A 13,880-nucleotide genomic window follows, 5' to 3' on the forward strand; every position below is an offset into this window, starting at 1 on the left:
CACGGGCTTAGTTGCTCCGCGGCATGTGGGATCTTCCCAGTCCAGGGATCCAACCCGCGTCCCCTGCATTGGCAGGCGGATACTTAACCACTGAGCCACCAGGGAAGTCCCCTCCTGTGTCCATTCTTCCAAGATCCTCCCAGGGCCAGGCGCCGACCCAGTCCTGGAGTTGCGTATCAGGCAGCGTCAGACATCCTTTGGCAGATTGCCCCGTGGAAGGGTGCATTTGTCCTGTGAAGCAGGAGCCTCCTGTGAAGGCTGCTCCGAGGACCCCCATGTGTGTCCACTGTCCTAGAAGGTGTGCCCTCCCTGGTAGCAGGGTGTGGAGGTGGCAGTGGGCATCAGAAGGTGGGACAGCTGGTTTCCTCCTCCTCCTCTCCTTCCTTATTTATTGTTTCAGTTAGGGCCTTAGTCACAGTGAGTTGAGTGAGTCCCACCTTTGTTCATGGCCCACAGGTCACTGTCAGTGAGGACAGGGGTTGGCAAGCCGTAGCCAATGGGCCAAGTCTGGCTGTTTTTATATGACCTTCGAGCTAAGAATGGGTTTTTACATTTTTAAATGTAAAATAGACTCTTCACCTTTCGGCAGTAATAGTTGCTTGATTCTCCCTTCCCTTTTCTTCTGTAGACACCACCTCTGGTGTATTTGGTGTGTGTCTAGTGGATGTCTTTGGAAAACAGCCGTATGTCTAGTCTTCCTTTCAGTTCTTCAGTGGGTTGTTTTTTTTTTCTTTCATTATGTACTTTGAAGTGGTCTTTAAATTGTTATTTCTAAATTGTTATATCTTATTGTTAAATTGACTCTTTTATCATTATGTCCTTCTTTATGTCTAGAAATGTTTCTGGCCTTAAAGTCTATTTTGTTTAAGTATTATTATCACACCAGTTTTCTTTTGGTTAAGTGTTTGCATAGTTTGTCTTTTTCCATCCTTTTATACTTTTCTGTAACTTTATATTTACGTGGCTCTGTAGGCAGCATGTAGGGTTTTTTCAACCCACTGTGATACTTCATCTTTTTTCATTTTATTGAGATATAATATATGTATAGAAAAGTGCACATACATCTACAGAAAAGTGTACATCCTGAGGCGTTTTCACAATTTGAACACACCTGTGACAAACTTTATCATTTAATCAGAGTATTTAATCACTGATTAAATCATGACTGATACATTTACCATCTTCCAGTTTGTTGTCTGTTGCCCTGCCTGTTTTATGTTCCCTTCACTTCCTTTTCTTCCTTTTGGATTAATCAAGCATTTTTATTATTCTGTCCCCCCATCTGTTAGTTTTTAGTTAATCATCTTGTTTTACTCTTTGGTGATGGGGGGTGGATTACACCACCCCTCATAATATATGTCTCTGACTTACTGCTAACATGAATCATTACTTTGACTGCTTCTCTAATAATTCTAAAACATCAGAGCACTGTGACTTCTTTACCTCCCTCCCACCTTTTGTATTATCATTTTCATTTTACATATATTTTAAATCCAACAGTGTTACTGATTTGCACGTCAGTTATTCACTTATATTTATCCTTTCCATTTTTCTTCATTCCTTCCTACAATTCTCTTTCCTTCTGATCTTTTCTTTCAGCTGAACACTCCCTTCAGCATTTCTTTTTTTCCATCTTAACTGAGATATAACTGGCATATAATATTGTGTGAGTTTAAGGTGTACAGGATGATAATTTGATAGGTGTATATGTTGCAAACGGTTTACCACAATAAGGTTAGTTAACACATCCTTTACCTCTTATAATTACCATTTTCTTGATGTTATGGTGACCTTCAGAATTTCTTGTAATGCAGGTTTGTTGATGACAAATTCTCTATTTTTTTGGGGTCTATTTTCCCATCATTTTGGAGATTTTTCACTGGATATAGAATTTTAGATTGGTAGATATTTTACTCATGCATTTTAAAGATATAATTCATTGTCTTCTGGCTTTCACTGTGTATTCATTTCCTGGGGCTGCTGTAACAAATGTCACAAGCTTTGTGGTCAGAACAGCATACATTTATTCTCTCGTAATTCTGGAAGCCAGAAGTCCAAAATCAGTACCATTGGGCCAAGATCAAGGTGCTGGCAGGTCCACACTCCCTTGGAGGCTCTAGGGGGGAATCTGTTGGTCTATAGTGTTGTTCAAGTGCTGTTTCCTTATTGATCTTCTGTCTGGTTGTACTATCCATAACTGAAAGTGGGGTATTGAAGTCCCCTACTAATACTGTGTTGGTGTCTGTTTCCCCCTTCAGTTTCACCAGTGTTCACTTCACTTATTTGGGAATTCTAATGTTGGGTCCATATATGTTTATGATTGTTTTATCTGTCTGGAGAAGTGACCCTTTTATCATGCTATAATGTCCTTCTTTGTCTCTTGTGACAGTTTTTGTCTTAAAATCTATTTTGTCTGATACAACTGTGGTCACCCCTGCTCTCTTTAGGTGCCCGTTTGCATGAATTATTTTTTTTCCTATCCTTTCACTTTTAGCCTATGAGTGACCTTAGAGCTAAGGTGAGTCTCTTGTAGACAGCATATAGTTGGATCTTTTTTTATTTATGCATTCAGCCAATCTACGTCATTTAATTGGGCATTTAATCCATTTACATTTAAAGTAATTACTGATATGGAAGGACTTACTATTGCCATTTTGTTAGTTGTTTTCTGTATGTCTTGTTGCTTTTTTGTCTATCTTTTCCTCCTTTGCTGCCTTCTTTTGTATTTCATTGATTTTTTTTTATAGTGACATGTTGTGATTCCCTTCTCGTTTCCCTTTGTGTATATCTTATAGATATTTTCTTTTTGGTTACCATTGCAGTTACATAAAACATCTTAAGGTTATAACAATTCATTTTAAACTGATGGTAGCTTAATTTCAATCCTATATAAAAACTCTACATCTCTGGGATTCCCCCCCTTCCCCACCTTTATGTTATGGATGATACCAATTACATCCTTTTTATATTATGTGAACATTAGTGTAGATTTATTATTACCTTTATGCTTTTGGTTTTAATATCTATACCAGTTTTAAAAGCAGTTTACATAACTACATTAGGTTACTTCCAGATTGTCTATTTGTCTGTATATTTACCCTTCCCAGGGAATTTTTTATTTTCTCTGGACCTCTGACTCTTGTTGGATTTAGTGCTTGCGAGATGCTCTGTAGCCCCCCTATGATTCTGTAACTATGAGGACTTCCGACAAAGCAGATTATTCGGGGAGGAAAAGGAATCTTCTAAATTGGTGCCCCTCAGTGTGGAATGTTAATAATCATTAGGGGAGAAGATGATTCTGTTCAAGTTAAGTTGAAGACATAGTGACTTAGTGTCCATACACAGGGAAATGGATAAATAGGTGCAGGGCATCCATCCCATAGGATGTTCAAAAGGAGTTAGGGAGATCAATGTGGATCACCAGGGATGCGGTTCAGAAACATAAGACTGAGTAGAAGAGGGAGTTGCGGAATATTGCATGTATCATGTATTTTTGCGTGTATCATGATACAAAAATGTATCTTGTCATTTTTGTTGAGCACATAGACATACATAACATATTTTCTAGGTATTTTGAGGCTGTAAAAGTCCACATGTAAGAATGACATCTGGAAGGATGTACTTTTATATCCTCATAACCAACTCTGACGGTGGTTATGAGGAAACTGTTGGGGACCAGGACTGGAGAAGAGGTGTTGGAGAGGATGCCTGGCTTTATCTGTAATGTTCAAAGTTTTAAAAGAGGGGGTGTTTTTATGTCTTCCTGGAGGAAGTTCTTTGCCCTCGGACTCCACGGAGCCTTCAGTCAGAAGTGTGTGGGGGTCTTGGGCAGTGAATGTGACCACCAAACCCTCCCCCTGCCTTAATAACAGATCATCTGGTCACCAGGTTGAGAAATGCTGTATAGAAAGCCATATAGATGAACCTGGATAATCATCAGACCGAAAAAACGCACGCGGTTCTGCCTGTGAGCTCGGCGTTTGTGGAGCTGAGGCTGCACCGAGCACCGCCCTGTGTGTTCACCTCTAACGCTCTGCCTTCTGGTCCCTCTTTCTTCGTCTCCTAGTCACGGGCCTTCCAGGCCGGACCTCTCATTGACCCTTCCTCACAAGCCCACCTCAGGCGACCCTCACCTCAGCTCTGCCCCTCCTCGTCGCCACTCCCACCCCCCGAGGGTGAGGCTTCTTGTCCTGGTGCCTGGAGCTGGCAGGCAACTCTTGTATGGTGGTCTTGTTTCTTACCTGTTGCCGTCTGTGAGCCTGGTTAGGGCATGAGCTCTGCAGTGGCAGGGACAGTGCTTTCTACTCTTTTTAAAAGTGTTTCCGAGATGCCAGCACAGTGATTGGTACAAGGGAGGTGCCAAGAAGATACTTGCATGCTGGTTTTTAGGCGGTCACTTCCTACAAGGATTTTTTATTCATTTGATGGAAGGGGAGGTTTTTACTACATGTATCAACTAGGATATTGGTTTGACTGCTGTAACTGAGACCAGACAACAATGGCTGAAGCATGATAAGAAGCTTATTTCCCTGCCACATAAAAGTCTGAGCTGGTGGGGGGATCCCTGGGAGGCAGCTCTGTTCTGGGGATCATAAGGGAGCCAGGTCCCTTCTGTCCTGTGGCTCTGTCATTTCCTGAGGGTTGTTCTCATCTGCAGGATCAGAGCTGGCTCACTGCACCCGGTCCTGTTCATTTCAGCTCATGGGAAGGGGGAGAGTTTGCTCACCCCATGGGGCAGGTCTGGGTCACATGACCACACCTACCTCAGGGGAGGTTGCCTCTCTAGAGAGCAGAGAATATATACTAGGGGTGAGGGGAGCACGCATTGGACACGTACGGAAGAATTTGAGCAGGATGAAGTGCTGCAGTGTCTTGGGTGTCCGTGGAGCAGGGACACTGTGCTGGACTCCAGGAGCGGCCGTGCCCTGGTGTGCCCGGGGTATGGGACTCTCAGTGCTACACCTGGGCAAGTCCCAGACGAACCAGGGTGAGCTGGGTACCTGGCTCTGGACGTGTGGAGTGAAGGAGCTGGGCCTCCCAGGGGTCAGCAAGGTCAGGGGAGCAGTGGGTCCCCAGCCCCTCCCCTTCCTCCCTCTGCTCCAGGTGGGTGTCCATGACACTGCTCCCCTCTCTCCCTCAGATTCGGTGAGCCTTGCCTATCAGCGGGTCCAGAAGGTGGACTGCACCTCCCTGAGGCCCGTCTTGATCCTGGGGCCTTTACTGGATGTGGTGAAGGAAATGCTCGTGAACGAGGTGCCCGGCAAGTTCTGCAGATGCCCCCTTGGTAAGGGATGCCCTCGTGCCTGCTGGGCTGTGTCTGTCCCTGTGTTTGGGTTCAGCCCCCTGTGCCCGGGAATGGATCCCATGATGTTTCAGAGTCCTCTGGACTTGGCTCAGATCAGTGTGCAGCCTCTGGTTCTTTGTCCGGGAGCGAGGACAGCAGGGCTGGGTTCCTAAAGTCTCTTCTGTGCGGCGTTCTTCCTGGCACGTGCAGTGACGGCTCATGGTGCCAGGGCATCCTGATTCCTGTGTCTGTGCTTTGCAGAGGTGATGAAGGCCTCCCAGCAGGCCATCGAGCGGGGCGTCAAAGACTGCCTGTTTGTAGACTATAAGCGGAGGAGTGGCCACTTTGATGTGACCACAGTGGCTTCCATAAAGGAGATCACAGAAAAGGTACCTGTCGCTTCAGACCAAGGGATGGGGGCGCCACTCTGAGTCTGGGGTTTGGACCCCAGTGTGTGTGTCCGGGCTCTGTACCTTTGCACATCTGCCCTGAATGTCTCTCGGGCCTTCATGAGCTCACCTGTGTCCTGTTAGTCTGAGTTAACCTACTGGGGGCTGGCCCCCGTTGCTTCTTGTGCTTCCGCTTTCGTGAGTAGGAAGCTAGTCCTGGGTAAAAGTCGCCCTGTGCGTGTGTCACCTCTCCCTCTCTGAGGGGCTCTGACGAGAGCTTTGAACTCTAGGAAGGGCCCCTCACGGGGGTTTCTACAGCAGGGTCCCAGAATGCATCTGCTGAGCTTGTGTGCTGAGCTGATGTGCCTTATTCTAGGGACAGGGGCACGGCTTCCATCAGGGCCACGACCCTGAAAGGATAAGAGCCGTTGCCGTGTGCCTTTAGGTTTGTGAACATGCTGGGGTCTGTTTGCCAGGTAGTATGAGGGAAAGTGGGGACATCTTTTGGAAAAGCATCCCTCACAAGTCTGAGGATGTGGGCGCTTTTTGGGCTCCATCCTTCCTGGGTGGTCAGTTTACCTCGCCAGGCTTTGGATCCCTCCTGTTACGTGAGGGAGTTGACTTCTTACAGCTGTCAGTGCAGACTGCCCAGTTGAAGTGGACGAGCTCCAGTCAGGGGTGCCCCAGGATGTTAGAAAGCCTGCCAAAGGGTGGACCCCCTCAGTGGAGCTTTCAGGGGTCAGGGAGAACCACAGGCAGGGCGCCCATGGCCTGCCTTTGGCTCATACTCTGCCTGGAGGCTCAGGGGATCCATGGGATGCGTTTCAATCACAGCCACGCAAAGACCCACACTCTCCCCTCCCCTGCTTCAGCCCCCCGCCGAGTCTCTGCATCTTCTTTTGCCCAGACTGGCAGAAGTAAGGTTTCTGAGGCCAGGTGGGGTAGCGCTTTAGGAAGTTCCTATATCTGGGTAAAGGCAGGAAAGGGAGTTTGGAGTGTGGGGTTGTCCAGACCCTGCTTGGCCCTGGTTCCCAGCCTGGACCATCATCACAGCTGACGGCTTATGGGGAGAGATTTTCCCAGATGAGGTTTCCCCTCCGTGTATCATGTGTAGTCTTAACGAAAGACTGGTTTTGCTGCCTTGTTCGTTGGTAGAACCTTGTATGTTCACTTACAGGGCAAGGCAGGGCAGTGTCAGGGGAGGGGTGGGGCCCATCGGTGGCAGAGGAAGGCTGGAGTGTCCAGTGCCCCCGAGGCCCCGGCCCCGCACCTGCCCAGGTGTTCACTCTCTCCCTTCCCCCAGAACCGGCACTGTCTCCTGGACGTCGCCCCCCACGCCATTGAGCGGCTGCACCACATGCACATCTACCCCATCGTCATCTTCATCCACTACAAGAGCGCCAAACACATCAAGTAGGTGACAGGCTCCTCGGGGGCTTGGCTTGGGGCCTTGCTGGGGATGCGCTGCTGGCTCAAAGCCGTGGGGCGGGGGGCCCCTTGGCCTTGAAATAGGCATCCCATGTAGGAGCGGCCTCCCCCCTCGAGCCCCCAGCTCACACTGAGCCAGGCATGTGGACCCAGCACAGCCCTCCCTCCACACCCCTCTCCGCGCTGTTTGGATGCCGCCACCGCTCCCTGAGTATGTCCAGCTTTGTCTGCATAGCTCCCCTCCTGACTCCCAGGCCCTTCCCCTTCTCCTGCCTCTCAGCTGGGCACTCACAACAACACAGGAGCTGGGTGGCCTGGCCTGGGTCCAGCTCTGCCAGGAGCTGGCTTGTGATGTGGATGGGCCTGTGCTCCCGCTGAGCTTGAGTTTCTGCGCTGGTTGGGCTAACGGCTTGCCAAGGCCCTCCTCCACTTTGCCTTTCTGTGCTTCCAGGCTTCTGGTACCTGCACTCGGGGGCCAGCTGAGGTGTCTGGTCTCCGTGTGCACACACTGGGGTTCCCACCTTCCCCCTCTCTGCCCGGAGCTCCCCGTGGAGCCTGCAGGCTGTGCTTTACCAGGGGAGCACATGGGGGCCCTGTGGTGGTGGAGACCCCTGTTAACTCTGGACAAAGAAGCAAAGAGGAGGGCCTGGGGGGAGGTGAGAAGCTCAGCCTGGTTCCCTGGATGTCCCAACAGGGAGCAGAGAGACCCCATCTACCTGAAGGACAAGGTGACTCAGAGGCATTCCAAAGAGCAGTTTGAGACGGCTCAGAAGATTGAACAGGAGTACAGCAGGTACTTCACAGGTAGGTGTGCGTCAGGCCTGGAGAGGAGGAGCAGGCGGTGGGGACGGATGCAGGCTTCCCAAGGACATCCTTCTTAGAAGTGGTTACGGCCCGCACTTCCGGGGTGCCTGGTGGATGCCGTCACAGTGAGCACTTCCATCACAGATGATCTGATGGCAGGCACAGGGCAGCGTCAGGAGGTTGCAGGTCCGAAGGTAAAGTTCACTAGTTCTGGCCTTGGGTCACAGTCTGGCCTTGTGTGGCGGCTGCCCAGGCGCCATGTAGCACAGCTCCAGCGTTCCCTGGGCGGGTAGCACGGCGGTGGTGGCTGTGGCCATCTGTCCCCAGCACCTTCCAGGTCAGGCCAGTTTTGCAGTGAAGTCTGAAGATAAGCTGCACCTTTACTATCTCTGGTCTTTGAAACAAAGCAAACCAGAAGAAGCAGGGTTCCAGTTTACCAACTGCCATTTTACTTTGTGACTTTCAACTTCTTCCATAAAATCAGTCATTTGTAGGGGGCATAATAACACTGTGGCCACAGAGAGGTGGAGACAGTGATTGTAATGAACTTGTAGAGAGTGTTGTGATCTAGTTTGGCGCTTCTCATGCAACATTTGGCCTCAAAACCCAGCCTTGGTGCTTCTGTCTATGTATGTGTCATGTGTGTTTGTGTTTTAATTTCCAGTCCATTACAGACCAGTATTTCAGTCAGATACATTGACAATTACTAGAGAAAAGAACATTAAAAACTCCAAAACTTAACAAAATACAAGCCTTGACTTTCTGTTAGAGTCAACAGATGTAAAATTACTCTGTCACATTTCCATAGCAGTTTCTAAACCCTCGCTGTCCATTTCTGTGGCAAGCATCCAGCGCTCGGCGCTGTTCCGTGGAGCACGCAGAGAGCCCTGGTCTAGTGTCTGCCGGGCTGTGGTGCTGAAAGCCTGCAGAGCAGGCCTGAGCCAGAGCTGGAGACATTCCATCATCTTTGCTGGAAATCTTCTCTGGGCCATGGGATGCCCAGCTTCCGAGACCCAACCTTGTCACCTGTAGAATCCTGCTGCCGATTGGACCATCACAGCACAGCCCAGACTGCCTTCCAGCGTGCTGGGACTCCCCATTGCATGACTAGGCAAAGCAGCCCAGAGCATCATTGCAGTGGGGCCTGGCGATTCATGTGTGTGGTCAGATCCTGTCACCCCTGTTACAGGGACCAGGGCAGCCTGGCAAAATGGGACACCAGCCTTCATTTGAGCGTAAAATGTTAACATCCTATGGAACAGTTGCCGAGAGGGATAGGTAAAAAGCCGAAGTGATTTGCACTCAACTCTTTACTTTTTCTTTTCCAATTTCTCACTGATGGAAGAGAGTGAGGCGGGAGTGGGGCAGGAGGGCCAAGTAGCTCAAAACAGGCGGAACGCCAGGAAGAGTAAAAGATGTGTTTATTTGCCTTCACCCTGGGGTCTTCCTCTGAGCCAATGACGTGTGTGTTTGGGGGCTCTCTTGCAGGGGTCGTCCAGGGAGGAGCCCTGTCGAGCATTTGCGCTCAGATCTTGGCAATGGTCAATCAAGAGCAAAATAAAGTCCTGTGGATCCCAGCCAGCCCTCTCTAGAACTCGGTGCTGGGGACAGCTGCAGCTTGGCCGCCGGCGTGACTGCCTGGCTCAGCTCTTTTTAGCGACTAAAGATAGACGTCTCTGTATATAAACGTGAAGGGGAAGGATCCATGAAGCAGGACTCCAGAAGCACCTCCTTTGTAGACAGAGGGCCGCAGACTCTATTCCTCTCACTCGTGCGCTGTAAGACAGAAGACTCTGTAGAGGGGCTCGACACCAACCTTTCTCGTAGCCAGCTCGTCAGAGATGCTGCAAAGAGAACCTTTCAGATCACAAGTTTACAAGCCTTTTCTAAGTATTCGGTTGTTTATGTTTACTTGAACGGCTCCATGTTGTCGCTGCCCAGCCCCTGCCCTTTCCTCACTGTCGCTTTGGTGTTGGTTTTGTGCCTGTTTTCAGCGGGACGACTCTGGAACCTCGCTGGGGGCCGCTTTGCTTTGGGAGGTTCTTGTCAGTGGGACCAGAGCTTTGACAAACTTCATGCTCCTTGGTGGCACCTCTCCTGGAAGGACCTGCGACTGCGGATGCTTCGACCATCGGCGGGCGCGGAACCAGTGCCTTTGTGGGGCAGACTCTCCAGCGGCAGTGTATTCCCCTCCTGCACAGAGGAGGGCGACTTGGGCCGTCTTGCGGACGCGTCCCTCAGACTTTGTCTCCTGCCCTCTGCGTCCTCTTCTCGTCCACCTGCGTTCATTATTCCGGCGTTCTCTCTGGTCCTCGGAGCTTCATGGGTTCCCTGTGACACAGCCAGTTCCAGGCAGGGTGTTAGGCTGGGGCTGATGCATGCCACTGGGTCCTGTTTAGGTTCTGTGAATAGTGACAGCCTTTACCAGTGCAGATTTTGCAGGGTAATTCCTAAGCGCTCTAGAGTGGGGCAGGCACATCAGCTCTACTTGATATAAAAACATTCGTGTTTCAGACTTTGAGCAGAGAACTCTTACGGAAAGCTTAAGGATTAGTGCAGTCACTGTCAAAACTCAAAAAAAGAGAAACTGGGATCTATCTAGTCTTGGCTCCAGCGCTTACAGCATGAGCAGTGCTCCACGAGGGTGGCTTTGTTTGGGGTTTGTGTGTTTTTTTTGTTTTTTTTGTTTTTTTTTTTAACGCTTCTGACGCTGGATGTTTCTGGCTGAAGGTTTGATCTGGTTCCTCCTTAAACTGTGCGTCCTCTTAATAATAGGTACTGTACGGGGCTCCGGGTAAGTGTCACTGGGGTAGGACCTCTATTTTAATACTGTTCCTAACATTTCATTTTACTAGCAAGAAATCTCTGATTTCATTTTATTCTTTGTAATTCTAGACACTAGATTATAGTTTAGCCATAGTGACATTTTTTTAAAAAGGGATATATTTTCTTGCACAGTTGTTCGAAAAGAGACACGTTTCAGTCCTCAGTGCTGCCCTTCGTTTCACAGGTACACGCGTTCTGGCTCAGACAACTAGGACCCCCTGCAGGCTGTCGAGGGGTCTCACTGGCGCCCTGCGGGGCTGCTGCTCTGGGCGGCGGGGGTGGGACGGTGATGGTACAGTGTGCACAGGTACTGTTCGGACAGACTGGGATTTTCTGTACTAAAACCTTCCTTTGTATCGAAAGTTAAACAGACTTTAGTACAATAAATAAAGGTCAATTTCTGTAACTTGTTGTGGTGAAGAGACCTGCATTCATTTAGTTTCCACCTTTCCCTGCTTCCTGCCCTCTCTTTGTTCCTAAATTTGAGGCAGCCTTCCTCCCCTGCGGCAGGTGGCTGGAATTGGCCGCCGCGTGAGGTTCTCACGAGCTCTCATGATGGTCAGGAGCCCCTCTTACCTGTGGCCTCAGCCCCTCTGACTCCCTCCTTCCCTCCCATGTGTCCCTCTGTCCAGCAGAGCTGTGGGTGGTGCTTGCAGCCAGGCAGCTGATTTGTGCAAGATTCAGATCCTGCCGTGGGGGCTCCCGTTGAGATCTGCAGGTTTGGGCTGGGCCGAGAAAAGCAAAGGGGGTTTGAAGGACACCAGTATCCCCTCATGTTCTCAGTCGAGTCCCTGTCTGCCAGGGGGTGAGGCCCAGACCGGGCCCCCGGGGTGAAGAAGGCCGAGCCTGGCCCAGGGGCTGTAGTGCGAGACCACCCGCGGCTCTCCTGGGTAGCCACTTTGGGCCTGAAAGTCTGTTCCAGGGTGGCAAGAAGGCTGGGAGAAGTGGCCAGGAGGCCGGGGCTGCCTCACTAGCGCCCCGAGGCCCAGGTCAGAGCAGAGTTCTCCTCCTCTGCTCTGTTTGCTTGGAGGGGCTGGAGGGCAGACTCTCATGGAAAAGCCTCACACTGCGCCAGAGGCTGGGCCAGCAGGGGCACACTCGGCGCCAGTGCCTCCCCGCTCATGGCCCACGGGTGCAGCTCCACTGTGGACCCTGCAGTCTCACCTGCAGGTCCCGCTGGCCTCGCCTGCAGCCACAGGAGTCGCCGAGCTGCGTCGGACTGTGGCCGTGGAGAGGAGGGGAGGGCCTGTGCAGCTGGCCGGGTCCCAAGCCCGCCGCTCCTCGGCCTGCGTGAGGCCAGCCTCAGGGTCACACACATCTTCTTGACAGACTCAGCACCGACCTTGGGGGAGGGGGTGCGCCGCGGCCTGGATCCTGTGACCCAGCCAACAAATGGCTTGTTTTAGGAAATGGTTTCTTGTAAAAGAGGTCCATGACGATGCCAAAGCCATCCATAGGAGCTCACACTTGTTGCATTATGAGTGATTTTTATTTTCTTCTTTAGACTTTTCTGTACTTCCCAAGTTTTCTACAGGAAACTTGGTTTTCTTTTACAATTGCAGGCTAAAACCGCTACGCCTCTTTAAACGGAGGGCAGTTAGGTCTCTGAGCTCATAGACTGCTTGTTTCTGGATGCGCTGAGGCCTTACAGGGCAGCCCCTGGGACACCGCTGAGTGGCACTGGGTTGGGGCGGGGGTGTGCAGTTGTGTTTGTCTCTAAACCATGCAGAGCCCAGGCAGGGGCTGGAGGTGCGCAGCCTTTGCCCCCAGTTGGTGTCTGTCTCACGCAGGCTCAGATCCTTCTGGAAAGGCAGAGCTGACTTTCAACTCCAGCCTTGAGGCCTTGGACAGATCTCGCCTGGGCCTCCAAAGACAGTGCAGACGAGATGACCTCTGAGGCCCCCTCCCATGCTGACATCTGAGTTATGGGGGGGGGAGTGGGACTTCCCTCCTGGCCTTGCAGAGCCTGAGCAAAACCCCAGCTCTGGGAGCCTTGGCACACGTGACTTTCTGAGACTGGAGGAGTCCTTGACGCCTAATGCGCAGGAGCAGAAACTGAAGGGGTCTGGACCAGGAGCCAAGCACTGGCCCAAAGTCCTGGGCCTCTCTGGCCGGAACAAGGCTCTGAGGCTGACCAAAGTGGCTGAACAACTGGAGTTTGGGTCTGGGAAGCTGAGCTGCCGCCCCTCTCGGGGTTGACAGGGCAGAGGGCCACCCAGGTCACGGATACCAAGGACGGACGGAGAGAAATACGAGGAATTGCCGGGTGCGGTGCAGAGCAAGCATGATCTCACAGTTGGGAGTGTGGCTGGCATGGGGACGATCACCTTCTTGCAGGGGATGGGGCTCCGAGGCCCGAGCCTGGACAGCCGGGCCTTCTCCCCTGCTCCCTTCTGCTGCTGTTCTCCCTGTGGCTTTCCTGGACCTTATTTCAATCATGCATACTCTTTCTTTCATGTGCTCGTACCTTCCAGAATGTAGTCTCTGGCTTCTTGATGGTTTCCCCTTCAGTTCTCCTTGCTATTATGAGTTTGTATCTTTTTTTTTCAACTGTGAAATGTGTCATACATACGAAGAGCATATACAGTATAAATATACGGTCTAAATAATAATAAAATGGACAGTGCGTCCACTGTTAAGGAACACTACCACTACTGTAGAAGCCCTCTTAACACCCAACAGTAGCTGAATTCTCCACCTTTTACCCCAGAGTGAGCACTGTACTGACTTGTGGTTTAATGATTTCCTTGCTTTTCTATTTTCACCCCCAGTGGAGGTGTTTTGAAACAATGTCATGTGTGGTTTTGAAAACACTGGGCCTCAAGCACACACTGAGCTGTGAGGGCACGGGGCAGCGCTGCCACTGTTCGATGACCTTGGCCAGACAATGTAATGGGCTCTCGGGGGCAGGGCGAGCCTCCGCTTCCCTGGGAACTTTGAATTGGCCTTTCCCCTTGGGGAAGTCAGTGAGCAGGGACTTGAGTGAGTCCTGGGGATCCCGGGGCCGCCACACTCAGGGCGTGTGGCCGTGCTGTGCACAGACGGGCTCCTCGTTGTCTGGCAGAAATATGGTCAGAGGGCGTGGACCGCTGACTGCAGTTTTCAGGCTCACCACAGCCGTCCTCTGGATTTCAGCAGTAAGCCAAAGC

The 13,880-nt window shown here is 50.8% G+C and overlaps 1 protein-coding gene across 6 annotated transcripts in view; it reads left to right on the forward strand.

Moving 5' to 3' along the window:
- Positions 1 to 13,880, forward strand: part of DLG5 (discs large MAGUK scaffold protein 5) — a 200,740-nt gene that overhangs the window by 111,746 nt on the left and 75,114 nt on the right. For 2 of the 6 annotated variants that reach the window (XM_082425664.1, XM_082425667.1), the window contains 5 exons: positions 5,141 to 5,284; positions 5,546 to 5,673; positions 6,977 to 7,086; positions 7,796 to 7,905; positions 10,916 to 11,137. In XM_082425664.1, the coding sequence (XP_082281790.1) occupies positions 5,141 to 5,284; positions 5,546 to 5,673; positions 6,977 to 7,086; positions 7,796 to 7,905; positions 10,916 to 11,073 (650 nt within the window). In that variant the 3' untranslated portion in view covers positions 11,074 to 11,137. Of the gene's footprint in view, positions 1 to 5,140; positions 5,285 to 5,545; positions 5,674 to 6,976; positions 7,087 to 7,795; positions 7,906 to 9,393; positions 11,138 to 13,880 lie in introns of those variants that run through there. The other 4 variants (XM_082425666.1, XM_082425668.1, XM_082425665.1 and 1 more) reach the window with 2 other exon arrangements.

The sequence above is a fragment of the Balaenoptera physalus genome (genome assembly GCF_965194825.1).
Source record: "Balaenoptera physalus genome assembly, chromosome: 14".
Lineage (NCBI taxonomy): Eukaryota > Metazoa > Chordata > Mammalia > Artiodactyla > Balaenopteridae > Balaenoptera > Balaenoptera physalus.